The following is a 19,501-nucleotide window of genomic DNA, read 5'->3' on the forward strand; positions in this document are numbered from 1 at the left end:
TTCTATTTTATTTTATTTTACTCTGTTGTAACATTGCGGACAGCTATTTCTATTCCGTACGGTGGTTTCAAACATGCGTGTGTAGTAGCCTATATGTAGTAGGCTAGGCACATGCTCACGATCAGTTATCTACTATGGTTGTTTTCCCCCCTCGTCCTTATACGACCTACTGACCGAAAGCGCTGCTCCATATTTCTGGCTATATTAGACATTTGCGCATGAGTCACTCCCTTCAGTGTGTCTGCTCAGCCCGTCCTAGAACAGAGAGGGGTAGGATCAGGATTTTGGGTTTGGGTGACGCGTTTTAATCACGTGCCCTTATTTGAGAGCGCCTGGCGTACATTTCTTTCCCTTCTCGCCACTCCAGTTGCGCCCATGTCAGCCGGGCACATAATCAGTGTGCCATAAAGCAGTAGATGCTCCTTATCGCGGTGACCCGACGGGTTCACGTTAGTTCACAGGGGTTCATCTGAGGAGAGGTCTCGGCCCCTCCTGTTCCCCCGAGACCCGGAGCGGAGAGAAACCTAAATGTTATTTATTTCTGTATCAATAACGGATTTCCATTCGCAGTCACCAGAGCCGACGAAAAGGTAGGGAACTTTGACTTTTCAATGAAGTGAAAGCGATTTATTTAGGTGACGCGAACAGTCTTCAAAAGTAGTTCTAGTAGAGAGAAGCGTGCCTTGTTATTCCACTCTTATGCGGCGAGTGAAGTCGCCTCTACGTATAAAATGGCGACAGTAGATGGGAGTGCTTAGTTAAAAATTTTGGTAATAGCCAAAATATTGCGCCGCGCTCCACATTCAAACTCGCGAGAAACGTCTAGCCGGATGGAGGTTACTAGTGCCTCAATGCGAAGCGAAAGGGTTAACTTACCAGTTTCTTACAGTTTGTTGCTCAGTGTTCTCGTCTGCTTCCAATTTGATTAATCGCACGCTACAACGTGCCTATGTGATGTTACTATAGTATATAGTCTGTCCATTCCGGAGCGTCACGCGCCAGATTTCTACTTCAAACGGGGGTTAAAATGGGACCCGAGTCTCGGATTGATCGCCGGCGAGGAGCACGGAAATATTGGCGCATAATCGATTTCCAAAAGTGATCTTTGCGATGACGAGCCCGAACCTTTCGGGGGTGCCTATAGTTTAAAGCTGGTGCAGATCTAGACAAGCATGCACTATCAACTGTTAATGGGTACAGAATGTACTCAAACTCGGATTTAACTCCAGATCGTATCCCTGGCTCTGATACCACACATTATAAATCATTATTTAGAATCACAGGCTCTCAGGGTGCTTCATCTCAACTCTCTGCCTCAAGCCTCTCTACAGTAAACATCACTTTCTGCTAAAGTAAGCTACTTTTTAAAAGTTAGCAGGCAGAATGACATGGTAAAATGCGTTAGAAGGTCAGGATGGATGCTTTCTGTAGGTCCTTTAGCATGCAGTGTGTTTCGGGTGAATGTCTGTTCTCTTCTGGGAATAGTGTTCTGGTCTGCAGTGTTGTAATAAGGCAAGGCAATATTGCCTTTCATCCTGAATTTGAGCAATTAGGACAGCAAAGCGTTCAGAACGTGACCTTCCCAAAGTATTTGTGCCTACAGACTAAAGAAAATGCAATTTGTACATACATGCACAGTTTGCCCTTTATTATTGTGTCAAGATTAGAAAAGCATGACGGCACAAAATGAAAGACTAAATGTTAAGTCGCTTGCGTGTGCACTTTATTGTATGTTGGTTTCCAGTAAAAGCTGGCCATTTATGTAATATTCCTTGAATTAAGAGAGGAGAATTGTCTGCCTAATGCCAACTGGATTTCTAAGCAGAATTATAATTGCGGAGGCTCTATGTCCTCTATCCGTGCTATAAAAGCAGTCAAAATGATTAAATTATTTATAATGAAAAGCTCACTGTGCATGTAATAACAAAAATGCCCTTCTGTGATATCTCACATTACCTTATTAAATTTGTAAATCTAAAGAGTGGATGAATGTCATAGAGTAACAGACAGAAATGAGCTCCACAATAGGAGTATATCCCCAAAACCTCCCTGAAAAGCCCGTATTAACCTTAAGCACTTTTCGAGACAAACTTTCGGCTTAACGGCGGAGTGTCGGCCATACAAGTATTTCAGCTGCTCCAGCTCGGTTTTGTATGGAGGAGCCTGGCATTTGCCGAGACCTGGCACTTGACTCAGTACAATTCATGGTGCTCCGCCATCTTTCTTTTTTGTAACTAATGAGTGTGTCGCACCGGTGATCAAACTCAGCACATTGCATCAATGATTATTTCTCCCTTATTTGCAAAGTACTTTCTTTCTCTTGCAAATTTCTAAAGCTTTTCCATGCTTTTAATGGGAGATTTTTGTGTCGCAAGACTGGCGAAGTAATTCTAAAAACGCAAATAACGCCTTTTGTAAAATTCTGGGGTGCTCTCTTCATGAAAAAAAAAAAATCTGCCATGATTACAGAGCGGAAAAAGGGACGGATCCTCATTTGTTTCCAATTCGTATATTGGCATAAACAAATAGCGCAGTCAAATAAAATGTTTGGAGTTGTGTCTCTTTTGCGTTGGAGGGCTGCGAAAAATGTCCCCCAAGTGTGTGTTTTTTGGTGAAGAATAGAGGATTTAGTCCCCTCTGTGTGTTGTGGGCAAGGAAAGGGAAAGGAGAGGGGTTGCTATGGCAATGTTAACACATGAGTGGCAGCGCAGACTGGCCTCCCAAGAGTCCGTGCAGCAGTCACCGAGGTAAGGGGGGCAAAGCGGGCACTTCTGATGGCACCCAGCTTTCTGTAGTACTCGCATAAGGTTCATTGACTGGATTTAAACATAAACACGGGCCGCCCAGGAATAGCTGATGGTACAAACGCCTGTGTTGGTGGCATTTTGCTAATGAGTCACATCCTATAAAGAAGGTGAACTGTAGGATGCCTCAGTGGTGCTTTGGTCTCTACATAATTAATGTGGACGTGTTTGACGCCGTCACTGATATAGCTCGCAAACAGTGCCGTACAATGATGGCATGTAGTCACATGCCCATCTTACGTACTGGCACACACATTCAGGAAATATTTAAATGGCATGCAACCATTGCATATGGTTTCCGCTTAGTGTCATATTTCCCTCGTAAATGGGAGCGCCATTGTGTAAAATGAAGAAAAATGGTCACGACAACCTCATACGCTGACCTCCTTTTTTCTTGTATTTATAGAAATATAATTATTATAGCATGTGTGCACTGACCTTTGTTATGGCTTCTTGGCGTTAAACAAAAGTCTCATTCATACAGCACTTATGAAAGATGGTCATGTTAAAATCAACCGATATCCCTATAGGCTTATTCATATCAGCCTTGTGTAATAAAGCAGATCCAGTCTGAGAAATAAAAGAGGACATCATGATCGTGTCTGGGAGCACTGTGTATTTTAGGCCATCATTTCAGTTATTTTTATTTAATTTTTTCCCCCTGAATGGTTTCCTCCTTTATTTAAAAGACAGCTGGGACCAGTGGGAAAAAAAATATATACACATGGACAGCACATTGTTTTTATCCAAAATGTATTTATAGTCTAATGAAAGGCAAGCTCACGAAAATTCAGAGAAGTCTGAGAGATTTAATCTGCACACTTTATCTGGTGCCAATTTTTTACACTGAGTTTGAAGAGGGAAGTTAGGATATATACGCAGCAATGACTTTACTTCATATGGTAGACACTCAGATTAGCAGTCAATGCAAGATATTTACATAATTGTTAAAGCGGAACAGGAGGAAAAATGTGAAACGCAGATGAACTTTATCCTAAAATGCTCCCGCACTGCCTGAAGTGTGTAGGAGTGCACCAAAAAAGAAGAGGATTTAGGAGGGTGTGGGAGTGTGTGTGTGAGCATATGATCAAATAAAAGAGAAGTGGGTACAATGTGGCATGTAAGAATACAAACATACTCGCAGCTTCAAAAAATGCGACTGTTTATAACAATCTGTTTATTTTAGACCCCTTATCGTGAAAATTTTTTCCTGAGCACATTTTGTTGCTGCGCAGAAAAACAGAGATTTTATTTCAGCGGCCTTATGAAAGATTTTCATGCTGAGAATCTATTGATATCTTTGCAGGCTTATTCAGCGTGGTGCCATGTAATAAAGGACGTCCAGTCTGGGATGCTTCAGCCTTTAATCAATAATGAGAGAGGATCTTTTATTATGTAAGGCCCGTATTGCCAGGCCTTTGGCCTCACACTGCATTTAATACTGTGCATCACTATCGCAAATGTTCAAGCAGAGCCAGCTTTATTAAATGTGTAACACGTAACATGATGTAATATTTTAGTTTCGAACTGCTCAAAGACATAAATGTAGGTCAGCGTTGTTGTGCTAATTTTCAACCAAATCTACTGCATGCCTTGACTCCACAGGTTGCCGGGATAAAAAGGCCTCTGGTTTCTCCGCTAAAGCTACAAAAGTACTGAGGCACACAGTAGCAGGATAGACTGTTTTGTGTTAGACTGGTTCACCCCGGTGCTGAAACACGAGGCCTCTCTTTCTGAGTTCCCTTTTCAATAGCTCACTGTCTGGAAACCTCTTGTCCTGTGTCTAATCGCACGTCTCGGTTGCCAGATAAAGCATCCCATTCTTTGACAAATGACCTGTTTTTTTATATAACATTTTTGAACCATCTCCTGCTTGTCCGGTGCTAATCAGGCTAGTGGTTCAAAGTTTGGGTGGTGGAGTCATCTAGATATTAGCGTCTCTGTTGTGGTTAACTAGCATTTTATGGTTTATATTAGAAGAATCTGGAAAGCAGATTTTTGTTACATCTGAGAGAATGGTAGGTGCCCTCATTCATTCAGACACACTCCACAAGATTTTAACTCTGCTTGAACTCTATAACTTTGGAACAAAAATAAAACTCATGTTTGTAAGAGTTGCTGAACACATTTCAATAACAAAGATAGCCTTTTTTTCTATTCGGACCAAAGCATTTATACACACACATTTATGAGCAATGATAATATTATTAAGCAACTTTTTGTATAGTTTCTACTCTGAGACGTCTGGCGCATTTTCATTAACCCCGATTCATGTCAGGGGTTAACATCTATTGATGAAATCTGAGTGTCATGGACTTGTAAGCAGGCTGAACATACAGTAAATGCCCATGTCTGGTTGCAGGGAACCAGGATTACAGCATAAGATGCTGGTGACCTAGTTTTATTTTTATTTATTTATTTTTCTGGCAGGAAGGCAGCCGTCATGAGAAATAAAAGAGTCAGTTGCAAAAGAGTACGTCATGGCCATGTCTGAGAGCACTGTGTATTTTAGGCAGTGTTTTTACTTCTGAATGGTTTTATCCTTTTTTTTTTTCTTTTTTTTTTAAGACAGCTGGCAATACTGACAAAAATATATACACATGGACACCACATTGTTTTGATCCAAAATGTATTTGTAGTCTGATGATGAAAGAGAAGGTCAAGGAAATTTAGAGCTAAACACTAAACAGAAGTCTTGGGTGGTTTAATTAGAATCTTTTGCAGATGCATAATGCATGGAAAAACAAGTATTATATTACTAGATTTATTCACCAGCTAGTATTTAGCTGAAATATTGAAACTGCTCTGACAAGATGAACTAATTTATGTGCTCTGCTATCAGCTTTTAAGATGGAGACAATGCGTTCTTTCACAAATGTTTTGCTAGTGCCATTATTTTTTTATAGGTTTACACGCATTAATTAATTAATCTTATATTTTATGTTTCAAACTTGCAAAGTCGACTACATATGGTAGATGTAAAAATTATTACAATTACATATTTTTAAAAACAGAACAGGCAGAAAAAATGTGAACTACGCATGAACTTTATCCTGAAATGCACCCTTACTGACTGAAGTGTAACGTGTGGAGAAGTGCAACAAAAAGAAAAAGATTTAGGTGTGTGTGTGTGTGTGTGTGTGTGTGTGTGTGTGTGTGTGTGTGAACACACATGTAGAAATAACAGAGAACTGGGTTTGATGTGCTATGTAGGAATACAAACAATCACATTTTTGGAAACAAACATTTTTGGAGTATATTTATAACAAGAAATTGTATCTTGCTATCTGTTTGTTTAGGTCTCTTATAATGAAAAATTCTTACAAGCACATTTTGTTTATTTTAGTTGCTCATAAAAAATAGATTTTATTTCAGCGCATCAGTACCACCAATGTTTCTGCTCTTAATAATGAACTGTATTTAGCTCTACTAGGAAAAGGTAAATAGAATTTTACCTTCATATTAGTGATTTGATTATAATAAACATTGAACAGAGCAGAGCATTTCAATAACCGTCTCTCTTTTAGAAACGTTTTTTAATGCATATCCCATGCTGACATTAATTTTTTTTCATTTTGTATCACAGCGTTTTATATCAAAATGTCATGTTTCTCTCCTTTGGTTCACAGGGAGTTGTTACTTCACTCCCTTTTACAATGGGAAGTCCTGAATAGCTGAAAATTTCACCAGTTTCTGGTTCATCACGGCTGGCTGATGACACCTCAACTCCATACAATTCCAGTATTTGTTTCTAACACTTCACTCATCTGCACAATCCTATACTATGGCCAGCAAGAGGAAATCCACTGTTCCCTGTATGATTCCATCAAAAAGCAAGCACATGCGGGAGGACATCATACTAGGATGCTTACCTGAGCTCCTGCCCACAATACCCGAAGACAGCATCCTTAGTATCTCTTCAAAAGATGAGGATACACAACGATTCCATGATTTCTCAAAAGCCGAACCGAAGACTTCATGCTGGGAAAGGGGAATATATAGCTGCCCTCTGTGCTGCTTTGAGTCCGGAGACTTGAACCTGTTTCTTCACCATATGGACAACTGTCACATGGACTTTCATTTTCAACCAAACTTCTACTGCCTGCCTTGCAAGGTTTCAGCTGTGAAGTTTGAAGGCCTCGCTTTACATAACGCAAAATCACATCCTGAACTCCATGCAGCACACAAGAGAGTTTCCTTGCAGGTTACCAGACGAGATGGGGCTATCACAGTGGAGCAAACCCTGTTTACAGAAGAGGATTTAAGTGAATCCGGAATATCCATTACCAAGACACCCATAATGAAAATGACCAAAGGGGGGCACAAAAAAATTGTTGTCTCCCATACTATTGAGGTACACCGGGCTGAGCCTAGCAGCAACAAGCCCGCAACTGTAACCAATGGCACTTCAGTAAGGACCTTACCCCTAACAACATCACCACATATCATCGGTGGCATTAGTGCCTCTCCGGTCCATAAAATCCCCAACACGCTTGGGATACCAGGGATGCATAACCGTGGTCCTCTGTGGAACTCTAATCTGTCATCACCTGATTTGAACACTGATCTCCCAAAGGTCATGATCCCTCTAAGTAGCATCCCCACCTATGATCCAGCCATGGATTTAAGCAGTTTTCTTAAGACGTCTTTTGGTAAGTTCCCTTACCCTACCAAAGCAGAGCTCTGTTACTTGACGGTGGTCTCTGGCTTCCCAGAGGAGCAGATCAAGCTCTGGTTCACGGCCCAAAGGCTGAAGCAAGGGATCAGCTGGTCTCCTGAGGAGATCGAGGACACACGTAGAAAGATGTTCAACACTGTATTCCAAGCCACAACGAAAACGTCACGCAACCAGATGCATCACCCCATTTCCCAGCACTGTGTTTCTGTCCAGTCCAACTCTTTGAGTTCTAACTATATACCACAGATACCAAAGGGAAGTGTAATGGGTTGGAACGGAGGGGTCATAGTCAGCCATCCTAGTGTGACCCAGGCCACATCCCTTAAGCAGCAGCAGCAGCAGCAGCCAGTGGTCCAAACGCCACAGGTAAATATCCATCATGCTGTCATCACTAAGGAAACTGGAAATGAATTATCTTGTCGGACAGCTGAGAACTGCAACATTGTAGGCAGAGGAGGCAGCGTTAGCAATCATGGACACACTGGAAAAGGTGAAGCTGGCTGCAGCTCGTCCATAAAGACTGGCGTTAGCTGCTTGCCTGGCGTTCCCAAAAGTCAAAACAGCAGTTACAGTGAGGGCAGCATTATGACTCTGACGAACATAGTCAGGAAAATTGACTGTCGTATCAATGACAGGAACGCAAATTGCACCAGCAAATCTAACATTAGTCCAACTTCCATTTATGGCCAACAGAAGGCATCCGGTAATGCAAAAGAAAACAGCAACAACTTTGCCACCACCAGCAAATATAACAACGGAAGCACTTATAAAAGCACCAGCCACAGTACTATTTGCACTAAAAGGGAGGGAAACATCTTAGACCACACCAGCAAAAGCAACGCTGACACTAGTGTCATTTGTAGCAGCAGCAGCAACATACAAGCTGAAGAATTTATACCACCCCTTACCCATAGCCTGGTTCCACAGCCTGGAAGTCTCATGGATCCATCCCTTGGAAAGGGCAAGGTATTACCTGAGCAACCAGTGACTTTGAAGCAAAGCTTTATCCATAACCCATTCCCAGAACAAAAGCAGTTTCTTGCACCCCAAGGTCAACCATACCACATACGTTCTTTGACAGACTCCCAGTCTGCTGTGGGGGGATCATTTAGTAACATGCCCCAGAGCTCCCTTCAGTCTAGCCCTTCAGCAAGTTCATGTCTTCAGGAGGAAACAAGTCAACACTCCTCTCCATCCCTTTCTGCTCCTCAGGAGCAACATTCTCCAAAAACCCTGCTGGGAGCACCTCAGGTCAAGTCCACAGACTTTACTGCTGTCCACTACAAGGAACATGACCCCAAGCACTTACCTGCCTTAGACAAAGACTGCAAGCAATCACATTTTGATAGAGAAAGATTGCACAGAAACATAGCGCAAAACGGCAGAGCTGAACAGCACAACAGAATTACAAATACGTTTTACAAGGCTGACAAGAACGAGCATAGCAACCTAATTAACACACTACATACCTTCACAAAAGATAACACTAACAAGGCTAAACAAGGCATGCCACTTTTACGACAATACATACAGGAAGTGGACCAATGGGAAAGCAACAGTGACTATCATGAAGAGCCGAATGTGAGCCCTATGGAGATAAACGTAATAGCATTGAACAAAGAAGAGAGTTTGTACAAGACCAACAGCAAGCAGCTAATCAGCAAGCCGTTGGAGAACTTGATCAATGATGGTGGTCCCAGCCATAAAAACCAGTCTTCAGAATGGCACGAAAGCTACCGGCATGTACCGGTGGAGGCTGAGGAGCGTATATCTGATATAAGTAACACTGAACCACATCAACCAGAAAAAAACCTTGTGGGGCTTGAAACAGAGCAAGTTAACCGCGATCTACGCCCAGAGCGGGAAATTATTCTTCAGAGTCTAGACTCTGAAACTCCTATGCTGCCGATAAAGAAAAAATCAAAGGAGGCTACGATGGATTTAGACAAACCAACTACAGGAGAACAAGACTACTGGGAGATAAAAGATGAGGAGCATCAGCAACCAATGGGCAACCAGAGTTTGAGGGGGCATCAAGCGCAAGACAGTCAATCAAGGTAATGGCTGCAGACCATTGATGGACCATTGATCAGGTTATTTGAGAAAAATAAAAACAGCTAATTTTAAGTGTCTTCCCAAGAGACGCATTGTAGTTTTTCTAGCAACTGACTTGTTGAGTCTTCAACTGCTGTGCTTCAACATAACAGTGTTTAAGGTAATCAAAGTAGTGCAAATTTAAAAATTAGTTTAATTGGGAAACGTGAATTAAATTATGTGCATATTAACAACATTTGGCCTTTTGATCAACTTATTTTTGATTAGTCACATGATTATGTGCGTTATTTAAAAGGCTATTTTTGGTGTTAGTGAAGGCAGAGCTAATGAATTATAGCTACTACTCTTGGATTGTCACATCACATAACAGTGTTTAAGGTAATCAAAGTAGTGCAAATTTAAAAATTAGTTTAATTGGGAAACGTGAATTAAATTATGTGCATATTAACAACATTTGGCCTTTTGATCAACTTATTTTTGATTAGTCACATGATTATGTGCGTTATTTAAAAGGCTATTTTTGGTGTTAGTGAAGGCAGAGCTAATGAATTATAGATTTTCTCAAAGTGTGTCTTAATGTGAATAAATGATGAAAATTGTGTGTAGCAAAGTGCCGGACTCTCAGATCTCTTGTGGAGTTCATGGTGTGATGCTGTTCGTTGTGTTTGGGCTGGTCTTACACATCTTTTTCTCTCCAACAGGGACTGTCTGAGAGGAGAGCTTCTGAAAGTTTAAGGACTTCACTCCGCGCAGCGAAGAGGCCGAGGATCCCGTATTCATCCTGAACATTACATTTCTTGTTTTCTTTCAATATGACAGCCGATGAGATTGTAACACATTTGTGACAGTCAGTGGACTTGAGTTTTCGGAAGGTGGCCCAATCTAGAGAGTAGCCACTACAAATGTAGGTCTGATTTGATTTAGGTAAATTCTGTGTAGGAAACTATGATGTATATGCTTGAAACTGCACTATTGAGGGTGTACTGGACATTAGGAATGTCAGTTAGATATTGTGATAATTTGTAATATGTCAGATAATCAGCACTTCTGCAATGCCTTGGGTTTTACGATAGTCGTTGGGATATTCCAACCCGTTTTTCCTTCATGTCCAAATCAAATAAGTTCTCCATGGCTTATTTTTTTCACATAACATTGAGCAGTTAGCGACAAATCATGCACTATAACTCGCTTTAGTGGTGTCTGTCTGCACACACAACTAATTGGCCAGACATTGCCTTAAACGTCACCTTTCTATTTCTATGACTGGCTGCACAAACAAGCTTTTCAGCAACTGTGTTGATGTGTGTATAAATCGAGGATTTGAAATCCCAACAGAACTGCTGCTATATCTTCGGAGACTTTTTTTTTTTTTTTATATATAAGCATTAAGACTATTATATGTGAAAAGCTTAAAAAAAAGAAAAAAAAGAAATGTTAATTTATGGTGGAGAAAGTTTAAAACAGTGTGCTTACAATCCGAGGGGTATTACAGTTCTCATAGACAGTCAGCTCAAGTGCTCCGCTATCTGGATATTCCCTGTGTTTGAGTTGGGCTACGATATATAAATATATATAGTATATATATATATATATATATATATACACACACATTATGCATCATTTATATGCTGCTAAGTTCAGACCATCCAAAGTGAATAACAGGTGCTTTTCATCCCTTATTATTTGCATTTGTATCCAATGTGGTTTCTCTTTTAAAAGTTAACACAAAGATACTATCTGGACTTACAGTATTACCTTCCCATCAGTTCCCATTGTGCAGGTCTGTCTAAAAGAACACAGTGCACTGGAGTGTTATCCTTTCTACACATGGCAAATCTTTTGGTAATAAATGGAGAATGTCAAATTTAAGAACTGGTGTCTTGAATGCATTTCATGCCATTGAAAGCTATACACAACTTGGCAGAGACCAATTCTAAATAAACTTCCAACAGCTTTCTTGGGCTAAAACGATGCACATGCAAACAGTCAACGCACTGTCACGTAAATAAAGAGGGAGCAGAAGAAAACCATCTTGAGAAAATAAATGATTAGAATACCTTCCTGAGCGCAAGAGTCACAGAGAGGTCCCGGGTGCACGTTTCAAAAGGAATGAAACCTTGCCTAAGACTACAGCTTGGCTAATACATCATACAGGCCATTCTTCCAAGACAAACAGGCAGGGTCTTTTTACGCTCCCCCTCTTAGTTCTTCCTGAGGCCTGTTCTCAAAGCAAGACTCGGTGCTCGCTTCACACGGTTCTGGGAACACAGGAAGCTCTTCAACCCATTATTCTAAGTGTAACGCATCTTAAAGCATCAAGTTTTTGCAAAATCTCACCCATTATGGCATGTGGAAGACAAAATAAGACATTTGGATTTGGCTTCAAAAACAACATGCAGGTTAAGTTGTAGGGTTTTATTTTTAAATAACCTACAATTGAGCAAAAAAAAAAAACATGATCAGAGGTTATGGCATGAGCTCGGTAAGTTGGAAAAGGTTACATGGCTGCCACTAACAACAATTCTTCCCAGACTGGAGTGGAAAAAACTAAATGAAGATTCTTAAAGTCCATGTTAAAACAAGTCTATCCTTAAAACTTGATACAATTGCAAAATAAAATAAACTGCTCAAAAATCATAACAGAATTTGTTTTTGGCAATGTTGATTTCCCTCACATCCTAATAGTGATATTTTCAAGTAACAGATACAGGAGTTTATTTTTTTTTTTTTTATCTTATGGATACAGTCATCACACATTAAGTTAAACCCAGATGGAGACTCAAAGCCATGAAGACACAATCTGTAGGATACTGGAGGCAAAAAAAAGAAAAGAAATTGGTTCACATTTACACTGGAAACAAAACCCTGATATATATGCTGTAACAAAAAAGAAATTCACATTCTGCATGTTTAAGGAAATATCGTTGAAGCCGTAGTCCCCTGCAGCTCATCCAAGCATCCTACTTTGTGGTCTGGACATAGTTTACACAAGAACTCCAGTTTCAAAGTGAACAGTTCATGTAACACTCACTTAAACACGCAGCTTTTCATGGTCATATTTCCCATAAAATATCACACCTGGTGTACACATTTCTTCTCCTAAAAAGGCGTATGGGTGTACTTTAAGCAATTCTTTGATTTTTTTTTTTTAATCTTCTATTAAAATATAGAATTCATTATTAATACAGGAGGGCTAAAAATACAGCAAAACTAAATATGACACGATCCACAAAGCAAGTTGTAGTTGAATACAGTAGCTATAGGACCATGTAAGTTCATAGTTTTCAGACATCCTTAGGCCCCGTTGTCCAGAGATGGGAGGGGAGTGAGACAGTAAAAGTGTTCAAAAGGTCAAGCCACTGATTCTCCAGTTCCTGGCTTAAAGACCATGCAACCTCACGCACAGGCCGTCCATACTTCATTCTTAAAAGACCGACCCAATAAAACCTACAAGATTACAGGTCACAGCCTAAAAAAAATAAAAATCAGTCACCCAAATCATGACATTCAGGCCTCCTCGACACTATGCTTGCTTCACATCTTTTCCCTTGCCAGGTTCATAACCTGCTGGAAATCACTTAGACTAAAAGTATCTATTAAAAATAAAAATTTGAAAAAAAAATTTTGGGGTGGAGGGAGAAGTAAAATTGCAAAGAGGATTTAAAATTCATAGTCTTTCTCAGCCATGTCGATAGCCCAGGCAAATTTCTCACGCTGAGTTTTGTTGTAGATCTTCTCTATCGGGACGCCAAGCTTCTTGCACCTGGAGGAGGAAAGAATAAAAAGGAATAAGACACCGAAACAGACAAGGGGCATCTTACTGCACGACATATGAAAGCGCCATCTCACCAGGCTACTGAGATACGTGGGTCCAGGTAGTTGAGCTTGGAGGTACCCAGGGCGATCTGCTTGTTCTCCTCCCGGTCGGTGGCCTGTACCTCCAGCTTCATCAGCTGCTCCTCGATCCTCTGCACAGCTTTCTTCTTGGACTCCACGGCCCTGGGTTGCCAAAACAACCAACATTAAAGCAGCATACAATCACATACGAACGCACAATGAGCATCTAAAAGGCCAAATTCAGTTGGGCGCCCCTTCAAGCAAATATTTTGACACTCACTTCTTGGATTTTTCATCTCTGCGTACTTTGGCGTCAGCCTTGGCACTCTTCAGTTCTCTTTTAGCATCGGCAAGCTGTTCCTTCTTTGCATCAATCTGGTTTTAATGAACAAGTGAATGCAGGAAAGGCAAACATTTAGATGTCCAACAGACCCTGTACTAACAAAAAAAAATAAAAATACCAGCATAAAGACAAAGAGGACAAGGTCACAAACGTCTCTTGCCTTTGTCTGAAGATTTTGCATGGACTTCTCAAACGTCTTGGGTGGTGCCCTCTGGTGGTTACACAAGACGGCTACTGCTCTGTTAGCACGATTGTAGGAAAGGATCTTTGCAGGAACATTGTCTTCAGCTGAACAAATACACTTGAGGTCACATACTGTACATATCATGACCGGGTCTGTTAACTCGATCCTCTTTACATACGGTGAACGGTACTTACAGGTTGTGAGTTCATTCAGCTGCTGCTGTAGTGTGATGGAGGCATTGTAAGTACGGAACACTTTAGCCGTAAGTCCATCCATCAGCTCCTGAAGATGCTTGTTCAAAATAGAGGTCTGCAAGAGAGGGAAGTCATTTTACATTCATGTTACATACATTGTCTTAATTCAAGGCATTCAGCTTAAGGTTGTTTTTTTGTTTTTTTCATTCCAAGCAATAAATAACGGACTGCTGAAAGCGATGGCTTACATTGAGACGGTCGAAGAGGTCATCCTCCGGCTCCTTGTCCTCCATGAACAGCTGAAGATTTTTGAAAACCTGCAACATTTTAAACAGGATTTTACACAAAAGACAGAACCAACACATCTGTGCTAATCAATAGCACTCAGATGAACATTTTTTCATTTGTACACCAATAATTTGAAAACCACATTTGATTTATACAGTGCCTTTCACAAACCCAAGGACATTTGCAAAATAGAACAACAAAAGACCATAACCAAACACAATGACAAAGAGAAATAAAAACAAAAACAGCAAAAACTGGCATGAATTGATGACTGTAGAGAAGCAACAAACTGAGCAACGACAAGCCAATGAATTTGAGTTTTGAAAATATGGGAACACGAATCTTCACGTGGCATCTACTACCTACCCATGTAGCACAATCAAAACTCGTTAACAGTTAATAACTTGGCAACAAAGATCCTGACTGCATACAACAGCATGATAATAAATCAATTCTATTGCATATTGTGGTGCTAGACCGTGACAAGCTTTAAAAACTGTAAATAGGACTTGATTACATGCAATTAGTAACCTGTAAAGTTGCAGAAGAAATTTTTGGTGTAAGGACATGGGCTGCAGAATTTCGGATATATTAGCTCTGTTCCAAAACCTAATGAGACGCCTCAGGCAGCATCCTAACCGAAAAGGAACCTCTTAAGCGACTGATTTGGAATGCTCCATTTCAGCAATCTGTGCAACACACAAGAGCGCTGCGGACCTCTGCATAAGCTTTTCAATATTGAATTAAGTATTTATAAATCCACATTTAGTTTTCCTTGTCCACCATCTTGGGGAAACTCAACTTTTTGCAATAACTTACAAGATTTACCTAATCTGAAGAATACATGCGATACGGTCTTATAATTCAACTAAAATGAGCCTTCAGAGGTGTGCTTTTGATGCCTTAAAACATCGTCTCTGTAGGGGGTGGGGGGGGGAAACACTACAACTTACCCTCTTCTCTACGGGGACTTTGTTGTAGTATCTAATGGAGTCTTTACCAAGGAAGTCGAACTCCACCACATACTCCTGGCCGTCCATCTCTTGATGGAGAGTTAGATGTTCCACTCTGAGTGAGCAGCAGCCCACTGTGTCAGCCGTCTCTCCTTCCTCCTTTTCATTACCTGCTCTCAGAGCCAGCTACACCAGAGAAAAATGGAGATGCATAACACCGTTCTGCTTTTCAACTTCTGCATTAGCTCAAAAAGATACTACAAACATCACAGTAAATGTACGCCCATTGAAAAAAAAAAAAGATTAACTGAACCAAATGCACTTACTCTTTATTAAATGCTTTTAAAGAGTAATTCTGAATTAACCTACTCATCACAAGCTTTCACGGTTATGGGCTTGACGCGAAGGATGTTACATTGATCTAAGCAATGCAAACCTTGTCAATAAAGTAAAGAGCAACAGCACGCTGTCTGATCCTCATCTCTTTTGATTTCCAGTCCTCGCGGTATTGCGCACGGATCCGATCCACACACTTTTTCAACCGACGGGCCATTTCATATTTCTGCCAATCCTTCTCTCCCTGCAAGAAACAACACGTAGGATACACCAATATTAAAATTATGGCCAAAACCAATAATTATGTTCATGTTATGGCAGAAACTGAAATGGCTAATATCTATACTACAGTCTATGAAGATTTATTGTTTAAACTGCCTTTACAAAGGCAAAAATGGTACCAATGTACAATACAGTTCAAAAGTTTGGCAAGTAAGATTTTAAAGATTTAAAAAAAAATTAAAATAGTATTTTATTCAGCAAGGATGCATTAAATTGCATCAGATTTTTACAAACGATTTTGATCTTTCTATTCAACAATAGAACATTTTAGAAAAAATTAAATAATTGGTCCCACTTTATATTAAGTGGCCTTTACTATGTACTTGCATGAAAAAATAAGTACATTGTACTTATTATGTTCATATTGTATTGCAAAACACTTTTGCTGCTATTGAGGTTGGATACGGGTAAGGTTAGGGACAGGTTTGGTGGTATGGGTAGGTTTAAGGGTGGGTTAAGGTGTAAGGGATGGGTCAACAGTGTAATTATAAATGTAATTACATAAACAGATGCAATTACATGCAGGTATTTTTTTTTTTTAATACAAGTACACTGTAAAAACATGCATGTACACAATAAGTGCATTGTATAAAATTATTAATTTAAATGTAAGTACATAGTAGTTAAGGCTACTTGATATAAAGTGGGACAAAATAAGAGGAAATACAATACTTGGCTAAATCAGTGCTTAGAAATCCAAATTCTATTTCAATAGCATGCCTTCAGTCATGTGCTAATTTTTACCTTGATCCTTGAACTGGGGTTCAACATGATGTATTTGATAGAGCCTTGGATATTCTCGGTCCAGGACACCAGCCATGTCACCTTGTTGTCATGACGCACCTCCTTCCACTTTGTCCCAGGTGGTGGTTTAGGATGATTTGAGTCCCTACAATGAGAAGCACATGATGTAAAGATGTTTTAAACCAAATGGAATGATGTCAGACTGTGATGAGCACTCCTTACTTGCTGCAGTTAATGATAATGTCCTCAGGACGGATACGACGCTTCAGCATGCCCATTTTCGGATGGTCACCTCTGCCACGGAACAAGCCTGGAGGCTCAATACGGAAGTTAGCAATGCGTTCTTTGTGATTGTCCATGACACAGAAGCCATACTCCTGCAGAATGCGCTCATTCTCCGCTTTAATTTTCTTGAAGGGGGGAAAAAAAAAAAAAGTTCTAAAAACAAAACATGCCAAAATATCACCAAAAGTCATTTTAGAAATTAGAGGTAAAACCGTACCAGTTTCTCTTCTTTAGTCATGGCCTTCCTGGCTTCGGATTGAGCTTTGAAATATTCACTCATTTCAGAAAAGTCACACTTGTTCAGATCTGTGAGTTTGGATTTCTCTTCAGATGTCATTTCCTAAAGTGACAAGATCGTGCAAAATTAATAAAAGTCATAAGCAATTATTTAAAAAGCAAGGGGGAAATATGACAGATTGGCAACATTACCTTCCTCCAATCTTTGAAGAAGTTTTTCCGAAAAACATCCTTAGTGGTGTACTCATGGTCCAACATTTTTGCGAAGAAGGTGGCCACTTCCTCTGCACCAGGGCTGAGTTTCATGTGTTTTCCTGGTGACGGACCATAAAATATCAATTAAGCAGTTTGAGAACAGCAGCAAAAGAACAGAATCCATCTTTTATCAGGACTTTTCAAAGTTATTAAAGCCTTAACATCTGAATGTAGTAAAGCCAGTTATAGAAGATAAAGGCCAACATCCAGAATAAAGAACTTTGAGTTTGGTTGGAAAAATCTACATTGTCTTTAACAAACCAACGGAAACAAAACACAGACAGGGCATGCGTGTTCAACATAACAGAGGTGTTTAAAACATCTGAAGTTTACACAACCCAACACCTGCTTCTCCGACAGTTTTGATGGCAGTCCAAACAGAGCAACCCCTGAATAGGATGATCTACCCACCTTGTGAACTGCCATTGAGTCATTAAAGGACGTACCGTCATAATAGAACTTGACATTGCTGGGAAGAGGCTCATATGGTGGCGCAAATACAGGCCCTTTGTGTTCCAAAAACTTCCATTTCACGCCATCCGTGTACCTCTCTTCCTCCCACCTAAATGGTATGAAAAAAGCACAGAGATGGAAGGATGTAAACCAACATCCCAACACAAGCAACCAAAACGGCTGTGCAAAGTGCCAGAACAAGGGCATTTGTGATCTGCACCATATCCCCGAATAAATCAGAAGACGAGGAGTCAGCCTACAATTACTTAACCATCAGAGGATGTGAGACTAACCATTTCCACTTCTCTTCTGGCTCTTTTTTTGCTTTTTTCTTGCCATCTGTGACAGCTTCTCCTTTCTTGACTTTTGTCTTCTTTTTGGGCTTAATGTCCTATGGCAAATCAAAAGATTCACATGAATTATGCTTAAAGACAATTCTTGTAAAGTGTAACCTGGAGAGATAAGCTTCATCCACTAACCTCCTCTTCCTGTTCCCGTTTCTTTGCCTTCTTTTCTCTTTCCTCGGTTTTAATTTTTTTGGGCTTGAACTCGGCACTGAAGAAAACAAAAACATTAAGATGTCTGGTATTTCCACACCTTTCATTTACCATATAACCTGCTCTATTTGCCTGAACGCTTCACGTTTTAAACAAAGATTAGCGAATCAATGTGCTTTCGTGACTTAAGAAGATTGGAAGGTTCTTATGTCACATGCGAGTTCAAGATGGCCTGCGAATGCAATGTCACTTACTCGTCATCATCGCGCTCTCTCTTCAGAGACTTCTCGTGTTTAGGAGAATGGTAGAAGTCATTATTCTCAGGTTCAGACTTGATGAAAGGGCTGCGTGAAGGATAAGACAAGCATTATTCCTTTTCTTGCTCATCTGATCAAAACTGAGAACCCTTTTAAATTGTCTCAAGATAAATTCATGCTTCTAATTATGTGATTACAACCACGCAGTTGATCTTAAAGGGATCATATCACAAGGAAATGAAATTTTCCTTGATCTTTGGAGAAACAATTCACTTTAGAATGAAAACATACTGTAACTTTCAGAACTCAAATCCCCTCAGTACAAAACAAGCAACCATTGAAAGAAGTTGAACTGATGACTTCAGAAACCCAAAGCATTAATATCTGATCCCAATTTACATAATCGCACCTATTTGGTGTTTAGAGGAAGTATAGATACCATTACACCAAACAACAGAAGATTAAGAGTAAAAAGGTGTAGGAAGTTCACTAATATTGTGGGGTATGTAGCAACTAAATGATTCCCAACTTTGGAAAATTAAGTGTGCTTCTAGTCATTTCAGTATTATTCTAATTTGAGTTGCTGATTTTTCTACATATTTTTTTTCATGATTTCATAAACAGTCCTGTCATTTAAAAAAAGAAGAAGAAAACAAAAAAAAGACTTCTCTTAATAAACACGTCAGAGCTACTCGTGGCATTCATATCTTATAGTTGTGTCATTCACCGTCACATTTAGGGCTCTTACTCACCTTTCAAATCCATTCTCTTTCTCTTTTTTGGGCTTGCCATCGAAAGACTTTTGAGGGAAAAAAAAAA

The 19,501-nt window shown here is 40.0% G+C and overlaps 2 protein-coding genes across 4 annotated transcripts in view; one reads left to right on the forward strand and one right to left on the reverse strand.

The window, feature by feature from the left end:
• The first annotated feature begins 309 nt into the window (after positions 1 to 309).
• Positions 310 to 13,140, forward strand: zhx3a (zinc fingers and homeoboxes 3a). Of its 2 annotated transcripts, XM_016442447.1 has the most exons (3): positions 310 to 590; positions 6,434 to 9,539; positions 10,239 to 13,140. In XM_016442447.1, the coding sequence occupies exons 2-3, from the start codon at positions 6,589 to 6,591 to the stop codon at positions 10,270 to 10,272; spliced, it is 2,985 nt and encodes a 994-aa protein (XP_016297933.1). In that variant the 5' UTR covers positions 310 to 590; positions 6,434 to 6,588; the 3' UTR covers positions 10,273 to 13,140. The 2 variants fall into 2 exon arrangements, with proteins under 2 accessions (XP_016297933.1, XP_016297934.1); XM_016442448.1 differs by lacking the exon at positions 310 to 590 and having other exon boundaries at positions 5,970 to 9,539.
• The window catches only part of LOC107655056 (DNA topoisomerase 1-like), an 11,768-nt gene continuing 4,945 nt past the window's right edge, over positions 12,679 to 19,501 (reverse strand). The window contains exons 5-21 of one of the 2 annotated variants that reach the window (XM_016442449.1): positions 19,435 to 19,481; positions 18,681 to 18,769; positions 18,408 to 18,487; positions 18,222 to 18,319; positions 17,922 to 18,037; positions 17,413 to 17,534; positions 17,201 to 17,323; positions 16,921 to 17,108; positions 16,699 to 16,843; positions 15,773 to 15,916; positions 15,337 to 15,522; positions 14,344 to 14,412; positions 14,096 to 14,210; positions 13,878 to 14,005; positions 13,655 to 13,749; positions 13,387 to 13,536; positions 12,679 to 13,300 (exon numbers count right to left, since the gene is read on the reverse strand). In XM_016442449.1, the coding sequence (XP_016297935.1) occupies positions 13,198 to 13,300; positions 13,387 to 13,536; positions 13,655 to 13,749; positions 13,878 to 14,005; positions 14,096 to 14,210; positions 14,344 to 14,412; positions 15,337 to 15,522; positions 15,773 to 15,916; positions 16,699 to 16,843; positions 16,921 to 17,108; positions 17,201 to 17,323; positions 17,413 to 17,534; positions 17,922 to 18,037; positions 18,222 to 18,319; positions 18,408 to 18,487; positions 18,681 to 18,769; positions 19,435 to 19,481 (1,998 nt within the window). In that variant the 3' untranslated portion in view covers positions 12,679 to 13,197. Of the gene's footprint in view, positions 13,301 to 13,386; positions 13,537 to 13,654; positions 13,750 to 13,877; positions 14,006 to 14,095; positions 14,211 to 14,343; positions 14,413 to 15,336; positions 15,523 to 15,772; positions 15,917 to 16,698; positions 16,844 to 16,920; positions 17,109 to 17,200; positions 17,324 to 17,412; positions 17,535 to 17,921; positions 18,038 to 18,221; positions 18,320 to 18,407; positions 18,488 to 18,679; positions 18,770 to 19,434; positions 19,482 to 19,501 lie in introns of both variants that reach the window. The other variant, XM_016442450.1, reaches the window with a different exon arrangement.

The sequence above is a fragment of the Sinocyclocheilus anshuiensis genome, unplaced genomic scaffold (assembly GCF_001515605.1).
Source record: "Sinocyclocheilus anshuiensis isolate Anshui unplaced genomic scaffold, SAMN03320099.WGS_v1.1 scaffold1072, whole genome shotgun sequence".
In the NCBI taxonomy this organism is placed as follows: domain Eukaryota; kingdom Metazoa; phylum Chordata; class Actinopteri; order Cypriniformes; family Cyprinidae; genus Sinocyclocheilus; species Sinocyclocheilus anshuiensis.